General features: G+C 42.2%; 2 protein-coding genes across 4 annotated transcripts in view; both read left to right on the forward strand.

Annotated features, from left to right (window-relative positions):
- The window catches only part of TLR3 (toll like receptor 3), a 72,317-nt gene extending 61,427 nt beyond the window's left edge, over nt 1-10,890 (forward strand). Inside the window, exons 3-6 of one of the 2 annotated variants that reach the window (XM_079990010.1) lie at nt 2,695-3,139; nt 4,524-4,715; nt 5,783-7,599; nt 9,162-10,890. In XM_079990010.1, the coding sequence (XP_079846136.1) occupies nt 2,699-3,139; nt 4,524-4,715; nt 5,783-7,599; nt 9,162-9,390 (2,679 nt within the window). In that variant the 5' untranslated portion in view covers nt 2,695-2,698 and the 3' untranslated portion in view covers nt 9,391-10,890. Of the gene's footprint in view, nt 1-2,659; nt 3,140-4,523; nt 4,716-5,782; nt 7,600-9,161 lie in introns of those variants that run through there. The other variant, XM_079990009.1, reaches the window with a different exon arrangement.
- Nucleotides 10,891-14,903: 4,013 nt separating this feature from the next.
- Nucleotides 14,904-17,104, forward strand: part of FAM149A (family with sequence similarity 149 member A) — a 32,107-nt gene continuing 29,906 nt past the window's right edge. Inside the window, exon 1 of one of the 2 annotated variants that reach the window (XM_079990035.1) lies at nt 14,904-15,829. In XM_079990035.1, coding sequence (XP_079846161.1) covers nt 15,378-15,829 — 452 coding nt within the window. In that variant the 5' untranslated portion in view covers nt 14,904-15,377. The remainder of the gene's footprint in view (nt 15,830-17,104) is intronic. The other variant, XM_079990034.1, reaches the window with a different exon arrangement.

A 17,104-nucleotide genomic window follows, 5' to 3' on the forward strand; every position in this document is an offset into this window, starting at 1 on the left:
TTGGAAATTTAGGTTTGCACAACTAAAGTCCTATGTTTGGCCCAGTGCCACAAACCCACTTTTTTATTTAATGGACTTGTTGTTAGGAAAGTGATGGGGGAATTGCACTGAAAAGTGTGGGTTGAGTGAATGATTAGCAGGGAGACATGTCAACACCCCTCAAGCAAATCTGTACGAATGTGCATTGTTATATAACTGCTCCAATAAGCAAATCAAGGTGAGGGTTCAGTATAGACTGGTCATAGTCTCCCCAGCTTTGAGCAAGCAAATCAGGATGAATGCTGAATAAGCAAGGTGCTCTGGATCAGCCTTTAGTTTGCAAAAGCCACTGGCTTCTGAAGCAGGATTGCTAGTCCCAACAGTTTCCTTTTTATGGTCAGCTTACTAATATAGTGGAAGGGTAGTCCTGGGTTGTAGTTGTTTTTTAAAGGCAAATTAGGGACTGTGATTTACCAAAGACAAGCACCAGAAAGCAGGAAGTGTGCCTTGCAGACAGATAAGGTACCAATGAAAAGTATTGGTAGGTCCCATCCTACCCTTCCAGTTTACATAGGATTTGTTTCAATTAGCACCCTACTTCATTTCTCAGATTTTTATACTAGGGTTTCCAAAATTGTAATCCACGAGCTTCACTCAGGTGGTTTGCATTATATCTGTGGATTTGTGGCTGAAGACAGGAGATAGCACACCCGTCATGTTAAATGTCCATGTTGATTTTTAATTGCATATTTTTATTGCATATTTTATTTTTATATTGTATATTGTATATTATTATTATTAAAACCCTGCCCATCTGGCTGGGTTATCCTAGCCACTCTTAGATCACAGTTTGAATTCTATGGCAGAAAAACCAAGACCCACAGCAATTTCCAAGTGCTCCATGAGAAAAAGTGTTTGAGAGCCACTGTTCTAAACCATACTGAACAGCCTTTTAGCCTAAGCTCCTGCTATACTTAGATCCTCTTTGCACTCATTAGCTTGTTGCATCTTACTGGCTTCATGACAGCTACTCTACCCTTTTGGGGTCCTTAATTCTGCACTTCCTAACCCCTCTCCCCCAGACTGGTCCATTATGTGAATGACAAAAGATTAGTGCAAAGCCAGGACCTGTTGCTTCCTCCATTGTGTACAGAAGTGGTTCTGGGGAAATGGTCCTGGCTTTCCAAGATGAAATGATGAGTGAACATGCTTGGTAGCTTGCAAGCCTGTTTTCCAGTAAGGTGCTGATGGTCTTTCAGAATGACATTAATTCTGATTCAGGTAAGCAGAACTCCATCATACCCAATGCAAAGGAAGCCATTTATGCTCCAAGCTATTAAAGTACATTCTTTCCCTCAAATAATTCTGGGCACTGTGGTTTACCTCTCACAGAGCTGGAATTCCCAGCAACGCTTAACAAACTACAGTGCCCAGAATGCTTTGAGCAGGGAAATTGCTTTGAATGTGCTTCAAAGGTATAAAGTGTACGCAGAAAACAGCATGATAAGCATTTGGGGTATAAGAATATTGCATCAAGGTTAACACTAGGATCTTTTTTAATAAACAGAACTTTGAAACTTGTGGCCATGAAACAAGGAGAGGAACTTAAAAGCAGATGTCAAACTGTATAGAATCCCTCCCCTTCTATCAGTATCAGGCATACATATTCAACACACTTACCCCCTGTAAGCCACACTGGCTATGCTGGTCCCAGTGCTTAAGCCTGCTAGTCAAAATACCCAGCTAGGCACCGGTGGGATCTGATGTGTGAGAGAGAAAATCAAAGCCAGCAATTGATTTGCTTAAATGTCCTAAGATATTTCCTTTCCTTTTGTTCAGCACTGCAGTTGAACCAAGGCTTTGTACACACAACTGTGGGCCCTGCCAAAAACATTGGCCACTCTCTACCTAGCCAATCTTATTTAATTTGTGCTACCTGAGGGGCAAGAAGAGATACCAAAGAAGTAGGGGGGAAGGCCCTTCCTTTGCTTCTTCACAATTTCTCTCTGTTTTCCATACATGCTTTCCTAAAAGCTAAACCTAAGTCACCACTTACGTTTCTGTTCTTTGGTGCACATCTAGCCCGTGTTTCCTACTGACCTCCTCTAGAAGGCAAACTGCTCAAGGGAGAGAACACATTTCCTTGTTATGACCTGACCTTACTCAGCTTTCCTACCTGTCATCTCACCTGGAGGAAATGCTTGGGAAGAGACAGATTTGAGCATACCATGGAGATGGATGAGGGAGAGGAAACATTCCTTCCCTCTCATTTATATATCCAGTATTCAACTTTCTCTATATGTGATCATTTAAGACACAAAGGATGGTAGTGTTAAGGTTGTCAGCTGTAGGTTAGATGATGTACAGTGGTACCTCGGGTTACATACGCTTCAGGTTACATACGCTTCAGGTTACAGACTCTGCTAACCCAGAAATAGTGCTTCAGGTTAAGAACTTTGCTTCAGGATGAGAACAGAAATTGGGCTCCGGTGGCGCGGCAGCAGCAGGAGGCCCCATTAGCTAAAGTGGTGCTTCAGGTTAAGAACAGTTTCAGGTTAAGAACAAACCTCTGGAACGAATTAAGTACTTAACCTGAGGTACCACTGTATCTCAGAAATATAAATTATTGAGCCTTACTTGCATTTCTTCAGCCTGTATTTTATTTTATCTATCGAAAAGCAAACATTAATGTTAAATGTGCACCTTCTTTTTCAGGAAAATGAGGAAGCCTTTTATTTATTGGATATGCTTGTCTTTCACCCTCTTGACCATCTGGGTTCACTGTGAATCAGCTGGGAGCGTTTGCAAAATTACAGATAGTACAGCAGACTGTAGTCATTTAAAGTTGACTCAGATTCCCTCTGATCTCCCAACCAACATAACAGTTTTGGATCTTTCCCATAACCAGCTAAAAACACTTCCACCTGCAAACCTTACAAAGTATGGACAGCTTGTTTACTTAAATGTAGGATTCAACACCATCTCTAAACTGCACCAAGAACTGTGCTTGAATTTGCCTTTGTTAAAAGTTTTGAAGCTGGGACATAATCAGCTGCATAAATTTCCTGACGATGTTTTTATTCACTGCGGCAATCTGAAAGAACTTAATTTGGGCTTCAATATACTGGAAATAAAAAATGAGCCTTTCATCAATCTGAAGGTAAGAAGCAACTTTCACCTGTGATTTTGCACATGAACTTGGATGATGGCCGAGTCAAATTCAGATCACCAGGGAAGAGGGGTGGGTAAGACATGTCAGTAAGTAGTTGCCTTACACAAAATCAGATCATGGATCCATCTGTCTGGCTAATAGTTATTTTTTACTGGCAGCACTTATCCAATTTATCAAGTACAGTGGTGCCCCGCAAGACGAATGCCTCACAAGACGGAAAACCCGCTAGACGAAAGGGTTTTCCGTTTTGGAGATGCTTCGCAAAATGAATTTCCTATGGGCTTGCTTCGCAAGATGAAAATGTCTTGCGAGTTCCTGCGGGTTCCCCCCCCCTTTTTCTAAGCCGCTAAGCCACTTATCAGCTGATCCGCTAAGCCGCTAATAGCGCTAATCTGCTAAGCTGTCAAAGGGCTTGCTTCGCAAGATGAAAAAACCGCAAGACGAAGAGACTCGCGGAACGGATTCTTTTCGTCTTGCGAGGCACCACGGTAGAGGTATTTTCCAGATGGGCCTGAGATCCTTTATTCAAAGATTCCAGGATTCAACCTAAAGATGAGTACACAATGAAATAAATACTCTTATATATGCCTCCTCCTTGTCATTAGAGCCTATAAGGGACACGGGTGGTGCTGTGGTCTAAACCACTGAGTCTCTTGAGCTTGTTGATGAGAAGGTCAGCGGTTCAAATCCATGTGATGGGGTGAGCTCCTGTTACTCTCTCCCAGCTTCTGCCAACCTAGCAGTTTGAAAGCATACCATTTATTGTCCAGGTTCAAGGACGAGCCACTGGACCTTAAAACAGCTATCCCTTACAGGATTGAATCTGCAACTTTAGCATATTATCAGCACCACACTCTAACCAACTGAGTTATCTAGCTGAAATCCTAGAATTAAATTCACTCAAAATATATACAAACTTCTAGGACCTGTCTACCTAGCACATTTGAATTAGAAAGGTGACTTTCATGACTTCTCCTGAGGAATCTTGAACTTGTCATTTGTGAATACAAATGTAAATTCTTTGCACACAGAGAGAAAAAGAGAAAATTAAGCACAATCCCCATGTATCCTGTGCAGAAAGAAAGTTTGAAAGCTATAGTATTGAAATACATTTAGTGGATAAAGATATCATCCATCCTTTCCCATGATAGAATTATTATATTTTATTTCATGACACCTAAGGATTACAAGCTTAAAAGGGTGATAGCGTTAACTGATAAAACTTGATGCAATCTGAAACAGCGTTTCAAACATGCTGTAGTCATTGTTTGACATGTTCTAACCAGACAGTGTAAAACTGAGTTTAAAAGCTATGCAGTCAGTTGTGAGATGAGGGAAAAGACATAACTTTCTCCTCCTTTGTCTTCCTCAGAAATTGAGTTTGCTCGATGTCTCTCACAATCATTTAAGTACTCCCAGACTAGGCTCCCAGCAACAGCTGGAGAGTCTTCAGGAACTTGTGATGTCTCAGAATAAAATTACTGAATTGAGGAAAGAAGACCTAGACTTTCTTAGAAACTCTTCGTTAAAAAAACTGGACTTGTCATCAAACCCCCCAATGCAGGTAAATGTCATACAACTGGGCTTGTTTTATTGATGTTAGTTGTACAGATGTTAGTTGTATTCAGTTAGGATAACCTTAGCAGGCTATAATACTGGTTTGTGTTATTTAAAAATGAATTTGATAAATGAGTAGTTGTTTAAATACCTTATAGGTAAAAATACTAATATATTCGCTGTTTTCTTTATATGATTGGCAGCTTAAAGAATTTTGATTAGCATGTCCTGTTGCATAAGAGGGAACACAGCTTACATAGAGTTGAAACTAAATACAGTGGTACCTCGGGTTAAGTACTTAATTCGTTCTGGAGGTCTGTTCTTAACCTGAAACTGTTCTTAACGTGAAGCACCACTTTAGCTAATAGGGCCTCCTGTTGCCGCTGGAACACGATTTCTGTTCTCATCCTGAAGCAAAGTTCTTAACCCGAGGTACTATTTCTGGGTTAGCGGAGTCTGTAACCTGAAGCATATGTAACCTGAAGCGTATGTAACCCGAGGTACCACTGTATGAACAAGTTGAAGATAAGCAATGAATTAGAATTACTATGAATTTTTGGACAATGTCTGGAAAGAGCCCTGCCTCCCAGTTTTCTCTTTCATTTTCCTTGTGGCCATGGTGGCTGGACTGTTTTCATCCAGCCCACAGTGATTCAGCTGTTGCTACTGCAAGAACAAGAGAGAAGACTGGAAGACAGTTAGCTCAGAGGCCCAACTACAGGCCACAATGGCTAGAACATCTTTCCAGAAGAACACCTGTGGTTGTGGTCTTGTGCATGTGCCTGCCAACCTGCTTGTCTCTCTTCATCTGAGGGCTGGGTTCCTGTAGGCTGGATGTGATATGGGAAGAAAGAAAGGGCCCCCAAGGTGGCATGGTGCCTGTAAACTGTGCACCCTTACAGAAAGGCCCAATGGGAACAATGCTACATTATGACAAATACTGTTTTCCCCCAACAAAATTCTGCCATTAATCAGTCACACACATCCCGAAACAGAATAAGCTGAATATTTCAGTCCAGGGCTAATTTCATGCAGCCACTGATTTTGTAACCCCATTGTTTTGTATCTTTCTAGTTTCATCCAGGATGTTTCCGTGCTATTGGTAATCTCTATGGTCTTCTCCTTGACAATGTTCCATTGGGACCTGATCGCACAAAGAATCTTAGTTCTGAATTATCAGGAACAAGAATTCAGAATCTTTCACTGAGCCATGTGCAGCTTTCACAGATTTCCAACTCAACTTTCAGTGGAATGAAAGAAACAAACCTCACAATTTTAGACCTATCTAAAAATGATTTGTCTCACATTGAAAATGGTTCTTTTGTCTATTTTGAAAATTTAGAGAGTTTGAATCTAATGAATAATAATATTAGATATATATATTCTCATTCCCTCTATGGGTTGCACAATGTAAATTATCTGAATTTGAAAAACTCTAATATAAAAAAAATTAATGATTCTGCTTTCCAGTGGTTAAAACATTTAGAGTGCCTTATTATGGATGGCAATAAACTTCTGGAAATTACCCCTAATACATTTAAAGGTTTAGAAAATTTGAAAAACTTGAGTTTAAGCGAGTGCAATCTGACTGTAGTAACAGAGAAAACCTTTTCATCTCTTGCTAATTCTTCATTGCAGTTTCTCAACCTAACAAAATGTGGAATCACTTATATGAAGGCTGGGGCCTTTTCTTGGTTGGGACAATTAACATCTCTGGATTTAGGTTTAAATAATATTAAGCAGGACCTCACTGGCCATGAATTTCAAGGTCTCAGTAATATTGAGACTCTCTATCTTTCTTACAATAGTCATCTGAATTTGACAAGTGAATCATTCACTTTCACTCCAACCCTTAGAAAGCTGAGACTCAGAAAGGTTGGTTGCAGTAATCTTGCCATCTCTCCCTCACCATTCCGTAAGTTAAGCAATTTGACTATCCTAGATCTTGGTAACAACAACATAGCTAATATGAGAGAGGAGATATTTGATGGACTCCACCAGCTTGAAATTCTGGATTTGCAGCATAATAATCTGGATCGACTGTGGAAGCACGCCAACCCAGATGGCCCTGTTCTGTTCTTAAAAGGTCTTAGAAACCTGCGTTTACTTGATTTAGAATCCAATGGCTTTGATGAGATTCCAGGAAAGGTTTTCAGTGGCTTATCTCAATTAAGAAGCTTGAATTTTGGAAAAAATAACTTTAATTTGTTTCCAAAGTTTGTCTTTGATGAACTGGCATCTCTGAGCTCACTCTTCCTAGAGAAGAACCTTATCACAGCTGTTGACGAAAATGTGTTTGAGCGAATTTTCACAAATCTGAAGGAAATAAATATGGAGGGCAATCCTTTCGACTGCACTTGTGACAGTATAGCTTGGTTTGTTAATTGGCTCAATGGAAGCATAACATATATCCAAGGATTAAATAATTATATCTGCAACACCCCTTCTAAATATCATGCTAACAGGATTACACAGTTTGATACCTCGCCATGTGATAGTGCACCCTTTAAATTGGTCTACATTGTGAGCACTTCTTTGGTACTGCTCCTCATCTTTGTAGTCCTACTCGTCCACTTTGAAGGGTGGAGAATCAAATTTCTCTGGAGTGTGACTGTAAACAGAGTCTTTGGCCACAGAAAATTAGACAGGCCACTGCTACATTTTGATTATGATGCCTATATCATTCATGCCAAAAAAGACAGGAACTGGGTATCCAAAAACTTTATTCCTCTTGAAGAAAACAGTCAACCAGAAATTAGGTTTTGCTTGGAAGAACGAGATTTTGAAGCTGGGATATCTGAATTCGAAGCAATCATCGACAGTATAAAAAGGAGCAGGAAAATTATATTTGTTGTAACTGAACATCTCTTAAAAGATCCATGGTGCAAAAGGTAAGCTAAAATTATTTTAATAACTGACATTCCATTTGTTTGTTGTTGTTTTTAGAGCATGTCTTCACTACTATCTTAAACTAGCTTCCAACCTTTAAATTGGTGTGATTCTCAGTCAAAGAATCTTTGGGGCTGTCTCTTTGGGGGAAACGAGGAATGCAGTGTCAGTTTCCTGCCACAGTTTCTGGGACTTTTAGCTTCTGTCCCAGTCCCCAGGTGGAAAAGATGTTCTGTAAGGGCCCTAAGAGGCTGGGAAAGGAGAAGATAGTGGTGGAAGTCTTATAAGGTGGTGCAAATCTTACAAGGTCTTTGAGCTTTTGGGAAATTTTATTAGGACACTCACAAAGGCTTGACCCCTTCTGGGCTGTACTTTTGCATGCACACTTGTACAGGAAAAAGTGAATTATAAAATTGGAAATAAATGGTTAAATTGTTGCAAACTCAAAACTGGAAACACAACAATTCAAATAATGATTTGAATTGATGTATTTTCTTGGTGTCTCAAATGCCTTAAATCCATTCTTCCTTTTGTGAGCAGGTATAGGTGATAATATATTGCACTGTACCAAGTCTCTTTGCAGGCAATCCATATGTCGCACTCAGATTGTCAGGATTCGAGAATCGGGAACCATCCCTGAGGATAATAACTATTTGCTCTTGCAACTAGGGTTTGAGAGGTCACAAGCTGGGGGTGGGACCACTCTCATATATTTAGGGAAGGTTGCAAACAGAGGTGGCAGTGTTCGTGCATTTAGAGTAAGGGCAATGCTTCTGGCATTCAGTCCAAATTATTTGATCTTGTCACATAGCCAAAACATATTAGCTACAGGGCATCATAACATTTGCATGATTGTTGCAAGATCCTTCCTTGACTGGCTGTGGCATGAAGAAGCTGTGGCTTAAAACAAATGTGGCTTCAAAGCAGTTGCAGGTTGTTCCCAAGCTGTCCTTGACTTCTCTTTCATAACTGCTTGCATGCGGTTCATGGCAGAATCTCAACACTTCTGGAAACAGTTTTCATGGAAAAAATGATCACTGCCTCTCAGCCTAACCTCTACCTCACAGGGTTGCAATGGGGTAGAACCATGGGCACCATAAGTAGAGTGCAATTATAATCACACCCTCAGCTAAAAACAAGACCACCTGAATACCCTATTCCAGGGGTCAGCAAACGTTTTCAGCAGGGGGCCAGTCCACTGCCCCTCAGACCTTGTGGGGGGCTGGACTATATTTTAGAGGGGGGGGAATGAATGGATTCCTATGCCCCACAAATAACCCAGAGATGCATTTTAAATAAAAGGGCACATTCTACTCATGTAAAAACACGCTGATTCCAGGACCGTCCGCGGGCCGGATTTAGAAGGCGATTGGGCCAGGTCCGGCCCCGGGGCCTTAGTTTGCCTACCCATGCCCTATTCTGTGAACATTGATTGTTTTTGTTAGCATTTTGCCATTGACTCAGAGTCACTACATCGTAAGAGAAAATGAACAATTGCATACATTTGTAAGTGAAATATTGTCATGTCCCAAATTAGCTCTCATCCCCTTTGTCTTCTGTCCAGGTTCAAAGTGTATCATGCCTTACGGCAAGCCATTGAACAGAGTCGGGATTCCATCATTCTAGTTTTTCGGCATGACATTCCTGATTACAAATTGAAAAACGCACTCTGCTTACGAAGAGCGATGTTCAAATCTCGCTGCATCTTGGAGTGGCCAGTACAGAAAGACCGTCATGGTGCATTTTACCAGCAGTTAAAATTGGCACTTAAAACTAGTAACAGGGTACTATGACATTTTTAAAAGGATTACAGTAAATTATTTTGTATGCTTGAATTAGCAGTCAAAATGCTACCCAAAATATATAATATGAATGCAGGAAAAATATAAATTGTTACCTAATGAATGTAGAACTTTCCAAAGTGTTCTAGAGGATAGAGATAGTAGCCTCAACATCCCTCCTCACCACCCCATAGGAGGAGACAGAGACTTGAAAGGGAAAATCATTTACCCAGGCAGATGAGAGCTCTGTTTAACGCCCTCTGCTGTGTCTTCTTCCCACAGGAGAAAAGTTGTTCTACAGCAGGCAGTCTTGATACCTCTTGCTGGAAAATACAGGGCTTGGAGGCAGAAAATGTAGATAAGGCTTGATGCCTAGGGTAGATAATGGTATGACAGTTAAATAATATATGGTGGATTGGCTGTCTCTTGTGATAGTTAATAGGCATATAGAGTTAACAGGTTTATAAAAATGTATCTGTATTGTTGAAAAAAAGTTTGTTTAAAAAAATGTTATGTAGTTTTTCATTCTGAGTTTTCAGTGCTGACTCACCTCATTTCTTCTCATCCCTTCCCCTCCCTATTTTACTCAGAATAGAGCTGAAATTAATGGATCCAACCTCATGTTCATTGGTTTCAGTGGGTCTACTCTGTGTGAAACTTAGTTGTTTACTGCTTATATTGTCTGGGAAATAGACATGAGTACCCCTGCCTACTCTACATTTTGATTCATGCTTCATCTATCAAATCACCTGGAATAGACAAAAGGTGTGAGTGATCAGCTCACTCAACAGAGGAGAGATTTATGACTGTACAGGTTATCAAAGTGTCCGTGTGTGTGTAGGACTAAGAGGATTCCTTCTCAATCTCTTTGGCTTTGGCACATACAAAATAGGGCAACCAAAAAGAAAGAGATAAGTTCAATTACTTTATCACTATGGTCCCTTAGTAAATCCAGTGTAAACAAATTTGGGGAAAACAGGCATTATCACACAGGGTCTCTTATTTTGTTACTAAAGAAACTCATTTTTGTATATTCATTTCAATATATTTTGTATATTTCTTTCGGTATTAGAAGCCACAATTTTGGGAGCATCTATGGACTCTCATTAGGACAGCGTCAAGTCTATATATTTTCACTATATTTTTCTCCTTTCTGTTCAGATTCAGTGTTAAATATATGCTAATCAAGAAGACCTGTTTATGACCTGATTAAGAAGATACATATTTCAAACCATACAGTAACTACATGCACATATATTAAAAATATATAATGTTTTATACTTACTTGAATAAACTCCCCCAGCTTTGGTACATAGTGACAGGTTGTAAATATTCTATTTGAATAAACTTGATTTTTAAAAATATGCAGTTTTGGTAATTAAATTGTTATGAAATTTAGGGGAAAGGGCAAATTTTAAAGAAACAATAATAGTTTTTGTATATATATAAATTGTGTCGGAAGGGACGCTTTCAGAAGATCTAAAGTTGAAAATAAAGGATCCTGTTTACAGATGAACTGGTATGTGACGATTCCTTAATTACAGTAATTGGATTATCGCCATTGTGATGCGCTCATCTCATCTTTCTGATCCTCTTTTCACTTGAAGTGACAAGTTCTCTTGTCTAGTTTAAGCCATGAAAGCTGAGGAGGCTTCAAGGTGGTAATGCCAGGTTTCTTTCCAGGTAGATTATACTTTCTCCTATTTAAAGAGGAGCTCACAAAGATCTAAATTCCTCTGGTAGAATAAAACAAACAGCATGTACTCAAGAGAATCATGTCACCAGTTTTAGGCACCCAAGTGAAGTACTTGAAAAGAGGCCTCTCTGATGCCACATAACAAAGCTGTTTTGGGAAACTTAGAGGAGCTTTATGAGCAATATAGGGACGCAGGTGGCGCTGTGGGTTAAAGCCTCAGCGCCTAGGGCTTGCCGATCGAAAGGTCGGCGGTTCGAATCCCTGCGGCGGGGTGCGCTCCCGCTGCTCGGTCCCAGCGCCTGCCAACCTAGCAGTTCGAAAGCACCTCCGGGTGCAAGTAGATAAATAGGGACCGCTTACCAGCGGGAAGGTAAACGGCGTTTCCGTGTGCGGCTCTGGCTCACCAGAGCAGCGATGTCACGCTGGCCACGTGACCCGGAAGTGTCTCCGGACAGCGCTGGCCCCTGGCCTCTTAAGTGAGATGGGCGCACAACCCCAGAGTCTGTCAAGACTGGCCCGTACGGGCAGGGGTACCTTTACCTTTACCTATGAGCAATATGTGTTAAAACATAGAGATCCACTGAGCAGGGAGAATCTGCTGGGCACCCCAAGGCCTTGACCATGTCAAAAGTAACTGTTTCCAATATTTCCTATGGTTGGGGTGCATTTTTTTTTAAATTCCAGCTGGCCAGTAAGGTTGAACTTGCACATTGAGTATAAATTGCAATAAAATCGTTCTATTAGTTAGAAAACAAAAGTAAATGTATCCATGAATTCTGAACACACTGAACTAATGCAGTGAAAAATGTTTTCATAAACATTTGGCTAGTTTAGCCTGATAAATAGAGTATTGTATTTATACGGTTCCTGGGTTTTTGAACTTTAAAGAAATGTGTCAAAAACCTGGACGCTGTCATGTAGAAGGGCTAACTGGCTTGTTTTTGTTTCAGGCAGTTAGTTTTAAATATTGATACTATGGTAAATTTCCTACAACTACACTCCCAAACATTCCTTATGGATGTGTGAATTATTGTGCAAACTGCTTGGAGAGTAAAAGTAAATGCTGCCAGCCAGTTAGGGATTTCAGAATGCCACAATGAATGAAATACACCTTCCATCAAAATCAGCAGTAGGAAGAAAGATAGCATCTGAATGCGCAGCCAGCTGCAGCACAGACAGTATCTGCATTTGGTTGCACAGAGGCACACAGCTAATGGCCATGGCTACTAAAGGCAACAATATCTTGAGACTGTGGGAAGGAAAGACAGAAACGGTGGGCTATATCAACCACAAATTCGCAGCGTATTTGTGATCAACTGTGTGGAGTTTTCACATGCCACATTGCAAACATGCTGTACGCATGTATGATGGCCAATGCTGCAGTCCTGGGTGTGCATACTTTGAAGTATGTCCACTGAATACTGTGGGACTTATTTCTTAGGAAACATACTATCAGTTCACTATTTGCACATTCAGTGGCATACCTAGGCTCCCTTCCGCCATTCTCTGGCAAGGAGCTGTATGCCCCCTGCCACGGTCCCTTGCACTGCTCTGTTGAGGCAGCCACAGCAATGGAGGAGTGGCCCAGAGAGCAGGTGGGCAGACTCCGAGCCACAGCAGAGACATGTGGTTTTTGCATTCCTCTGGGACTATGCCCTTGGCAGGGGCGAACCTAACCAACCCCTAGGTACACTCCTATGCAGCTTTAATATTGAAAGCCAGAAATGGGATGCTCTCTCACATTTACAGAGATCAGTACCACTAGATGCCAGAATGGGAGGTATTTGTGTCTCTAGTTGTCTATCCCCATCTCCTAGTGGCGATTTACAAAGAAACAAATCTTGTTTGTTAATTGGTAATAGCACAAATGTCACATCTAACTTTGCCCTGGGCCCACTGAATCTTTATTGCACAATAAACTGATTATACAGATCAGTCAAATCTTGTTTCCTTAATATGTTTCTCTAAGGCGGTTTTTTTCTAAGACCAGATTCCTGCTATTAAAAAAGAAAGAAAAAGCTTTGAGTTTGCTTTGCTCTCTTCACAGCACAAGAAATAGTTTTCTTGAAAAATAAAGCTTGTTAGATAATGGTAATCACATTTTTTGTGTCGCAGTTTAGTTGTCAAGACGTGCTATAAATGCATTATGCAGTTCTTAACAATACTCTGCTGATCATTCTTGCGTATTTTACTCTTTTTAAAAACCAAAATCCAATTATGTGTTTTAAGTTTATAAACCAAAAATACATGATCTGGTTCTATTCAGAATTAAGGTGCAACTAATCTGCTGAGTATTCCTGTAAATTATAATTTAAGAATGTAAGCACCACCTGAATCAGACCGAAGTCTAACTTGTTCAGCATCCTTTTCAATAATCCAGGCAACCAGTTGGAATTATGTGGTCTAACAGAAATTGCCCACTGGTCCACTCTTAAACCACTGTCTTACCTTTAAATACAGTGGGCCGTACTTCTGAGTAAAAATGCACAAAACTGTGCTATTAAACACATTTCTTAGGGAAATGAATTCTGCTGAACTCAGATTTACTTCTGAGCGAAATGCTTAGCAGTTTTCTATTCCTATGGCACTTAAATACAGCCAGATGTGTTTTAATCTAGGTCGTTGGTTTCACATCATACACAATTATTCACTGATATACTAAATAATATGCAACTTACATAAAAGATTTTTTTCTTCATAGATATTGAGTAAGAATATTATTTTTTAACGTGTAAATAACTCCTGTGGCTTCTTCACACATGATGGGTCAACAAAGTTTGCTGCAGATCCATGTACCCAGGGAAGGAAGCTGAAGCAAAAAAAGTGGGCTTCCTGAAAACTCACACCCAATCCCGAAACGACAGACTTTCAAACCTACTCTTGCCAAATTCATCCGATAAAATATATTTGAAGCGTTGGAACCTCGTGGCACACTTAGAATGGGAACATCTCACTGATTTGTTGTTGTTTAGTCGTTTAGTTGTGTCCGACTCTTCGTGACCCCATGGACCAGAGTACGCCAGGCACTTCTGTCTCCCACTGCCTCCCGCAGTTTGGTCAAACTTATGCTGGTAGCTTCGAGAACACTGTCCAGCCATCTCGTCCTCTGTCGTCCCCTTCTCCTTGTGCCCTCCATCTTTCCCAACATCTGGGTCTTTTCCAGGGAGTCTTCTCTTCTCATGAGGTGGCCAAAGTATTGGAGCCTCAGCTTCACGATCTGTCCTTCCAATTTAAGCAGTGGATTTAAGCAGATTTAAGCTACAGTGGTAGCTCGGCTTAAGGACTTAATTTGTTCCGGAGGTCCGTACTTAACCTGAAACTGTTCTTAACCTGAAGCACCACATTAACTAAAGGGGCCTCCTGCTGCTGCTGCGCCGCCGTAGCCCAATTTCTGTTCTCATCCTGAAGCAAAGTTCTTAACCTGAAGCACTATTTCTGGGTTAGCGGAGTGTGTAACCTGAAGCGTATGTAACCTGAAGCGTATGTAACCCGAGGTACCACTGTAAACAGGCAGACCCCACTGTACGGCCTCAGGATGAGGCCTCACATTCTTACAATATTTCTCCAAGCACATTCCTTACAAGTCTGCTAATGAATGAGAAGGCTTGGCTGGGATCCTTTGCTGAGGCATATGGCTTTCTAGAGGCAGGGAGTTATTTGTTGTAAAGGGGAAGAACATATTCAGACATCCCAGCCCTTCACCTGCAGTCCGAAGGGAGAAACAGTTGACCCTCGTCACTTGCTTCTTGTGAGATTTAGGCCTTTTACCAAGCTTTACATACTTCTAAGGAAATGTCTACACAGCACCGGGCTGAAACTATGTGGCATATACTTTAAAATATATGGGAAGTAGTACCTCCAAAGAAAGCTTCCCGTTAGAATGAAGAGCGGGCCCACAGGGCTTCCCGCCCAAGCCTGCAGGTTTCTGTTTTGGCAGAGCCGTGGCGCCGACGTGCGCACGCCCCTTCCCTGCTCGCCTCCTTCCCGACGCCTCGAGCTCGGTGAGGGCGCGCGCGGCTGCAGAAGCAGCTGCTGCTACTACTAAGTGCCCAATTGCCGGCGCCTCGCTCGCTTTTTTGTTTAGCTTAGCAACGGGCGCTCCCGCCCTCCGTCGGCGGCACCAGCGAGCGAGGCAGGCCCCAGGCAGCCGCAAGACCAGGAGTCTCGCGCCTTGTCGCTCGAGCGTGCGGCTGAGTGAAAGAAGGCGCTCCTTCGCTCCGCGAGTCCCTGAGGGAAGCGGCGGCGGCGGCGCTCTTGCTGAGGAGACGCTGAGAAGCTCCTCGGGCCGGGCGGAGGCGGCACCATGAAGGTGGCGGTGCTCGACTTGGGCACTGTGTTTGCCAAACTCTTCAAGCCCTCTTCCTCTTCGTCTCCGCCTTACTCGCCAACCGCCGCCGCCTCCCCTTCCAGCAGCGCGCCTCAGCCCAAGGCGCTGCTGCCCCTTCCTCCGCCTCCGCTGGGGTCTCTGCCCGCTCGCCCCGCCGCCTTGCAACCCGCAGCGGGCTCGTCTAGCATAGCGGCAGCCAGTCGAAGCGCTCCCGGCGGGGCGGCGGCGGCGGCGGCGGCGGCGAAGTCCCCCGGAGGCAACAGCTCTCCGCGCTCGGCGGCGGCGGCGGCGGCGGCGCCGTCCCTGCCGAGGGAGCCCGGGGCTTGGGCAGCGCCCGCGGGCAAGCAGCTGCTCTTCGTCACTCTGCCCGACATCGGCGAGGAGGGCGCGCCCGACGCCGACCCCCCAGAAGAGGCAGCGGAGCCCAGGCAAGTGGGAGTCGGGGGGACCCCGCGAGGTGGGGCGCCCTGGGAAATGCAGACCCTGTTACCCTCGGTAACATAATCTCCGGGTGGATGTAGCTACTTGGCCAACTGGTTGCCTTCCCAAGGGATACATTTTCTCCTTAAGGGGCGAGGAGACACTAACTCCGCTTCCCTGCGTTTCTGATCAGGTACAGACGGTGGTAACTTCTTCATCGTTTGGGAAGAGAATACAGTACTGTATATGCCACGTCGTGAATTAATAATCATAATAAAATTGGTTAATGGTATTAATATTAATATCACAGGTTACAAGGGGGCGGGCGGGCGGGCGCACTTTGCAAAATGCTTTTCTGTGTATATGAGGCTGTATAGACCTTTTTATTTTGAGAGAGACAGCTTTGTATTTTTGGGGTGGTGAGGGATTTGCTTGCTTTGTTAATTGGAGAAAAGTTTTAAGTTATTTCTAAGATTGCCAAATGCAAGATCTCATTTTTTCTGGTGGTCCAGTTCATCTTGAATAAACCTCATATTCTAGTTCCCAACTTGCAGGATATTTTCCTACACAGTTCCCATGGATACCATTCTTTGTTAATTTACTTGGGAGTAAGGCCTATTTAACTCAGTGGGGCTTACTTCCAAGTAATTGTGCAACTGATAGAGCTGTAAAAAAAATGTGTTTTGTATGTTCCTGGTTTGGAGTTTCTGAATTACTTTTATATATGATTAGTGCATTTATGCTTCTTCCATTTACACATATAGACCCTACCTGCCAGTCATAGCTCTAAAGGTGCGCAACAACAATATGGTATAAAACAATTTTCAGTCTCTCCTGCCCTGTGTCCTGTATGAAAGCTTTTAATGTGGGAGAGAAATTCTGTGTTCTGTGACCAACATAATGAGTGCTAACTGCGCATGTAAAAACATTTCAAAAGTTATTGGCTAGGCTATAAATTCAGAATAAAAAGAGTTCTCATCCACTTTCTTTCTACTGTTAGCATTCACACATGTATATAGATAAAGGCAGTGAAGCTCAAAAGTACTTTTAATTTCATATCTGAAAATGCCCACAGTTACTAATGTCAATTTTCAACAGATTAAAAAAGCCAGTCAATGGACCTTTTCGTAAATTAAAGAATGACCTGCTTCCATTTTGTATTGTTGCATCAATAGCTTCAAAAGTGATACACTAGAGACTTTAAAACATTGCTTGTGAAATTGCTCTAGAGGTTGTGCCTGCGTACCCTCGCGTTTGTGTTTCAGGACCAATCTCCATAGAGC

Source organism: Podarcis cretensis (assembly GCF_951804945.1).
Source record: "Podarcis cretensis genome assembly, chromosome: 9".
Taxonomy (NCBI): Eukaryota; Metazoa; Chordata; class Lepidosauria; order Squamata; family Lacertidae; genus Podarcis; species Podarcis cretensis.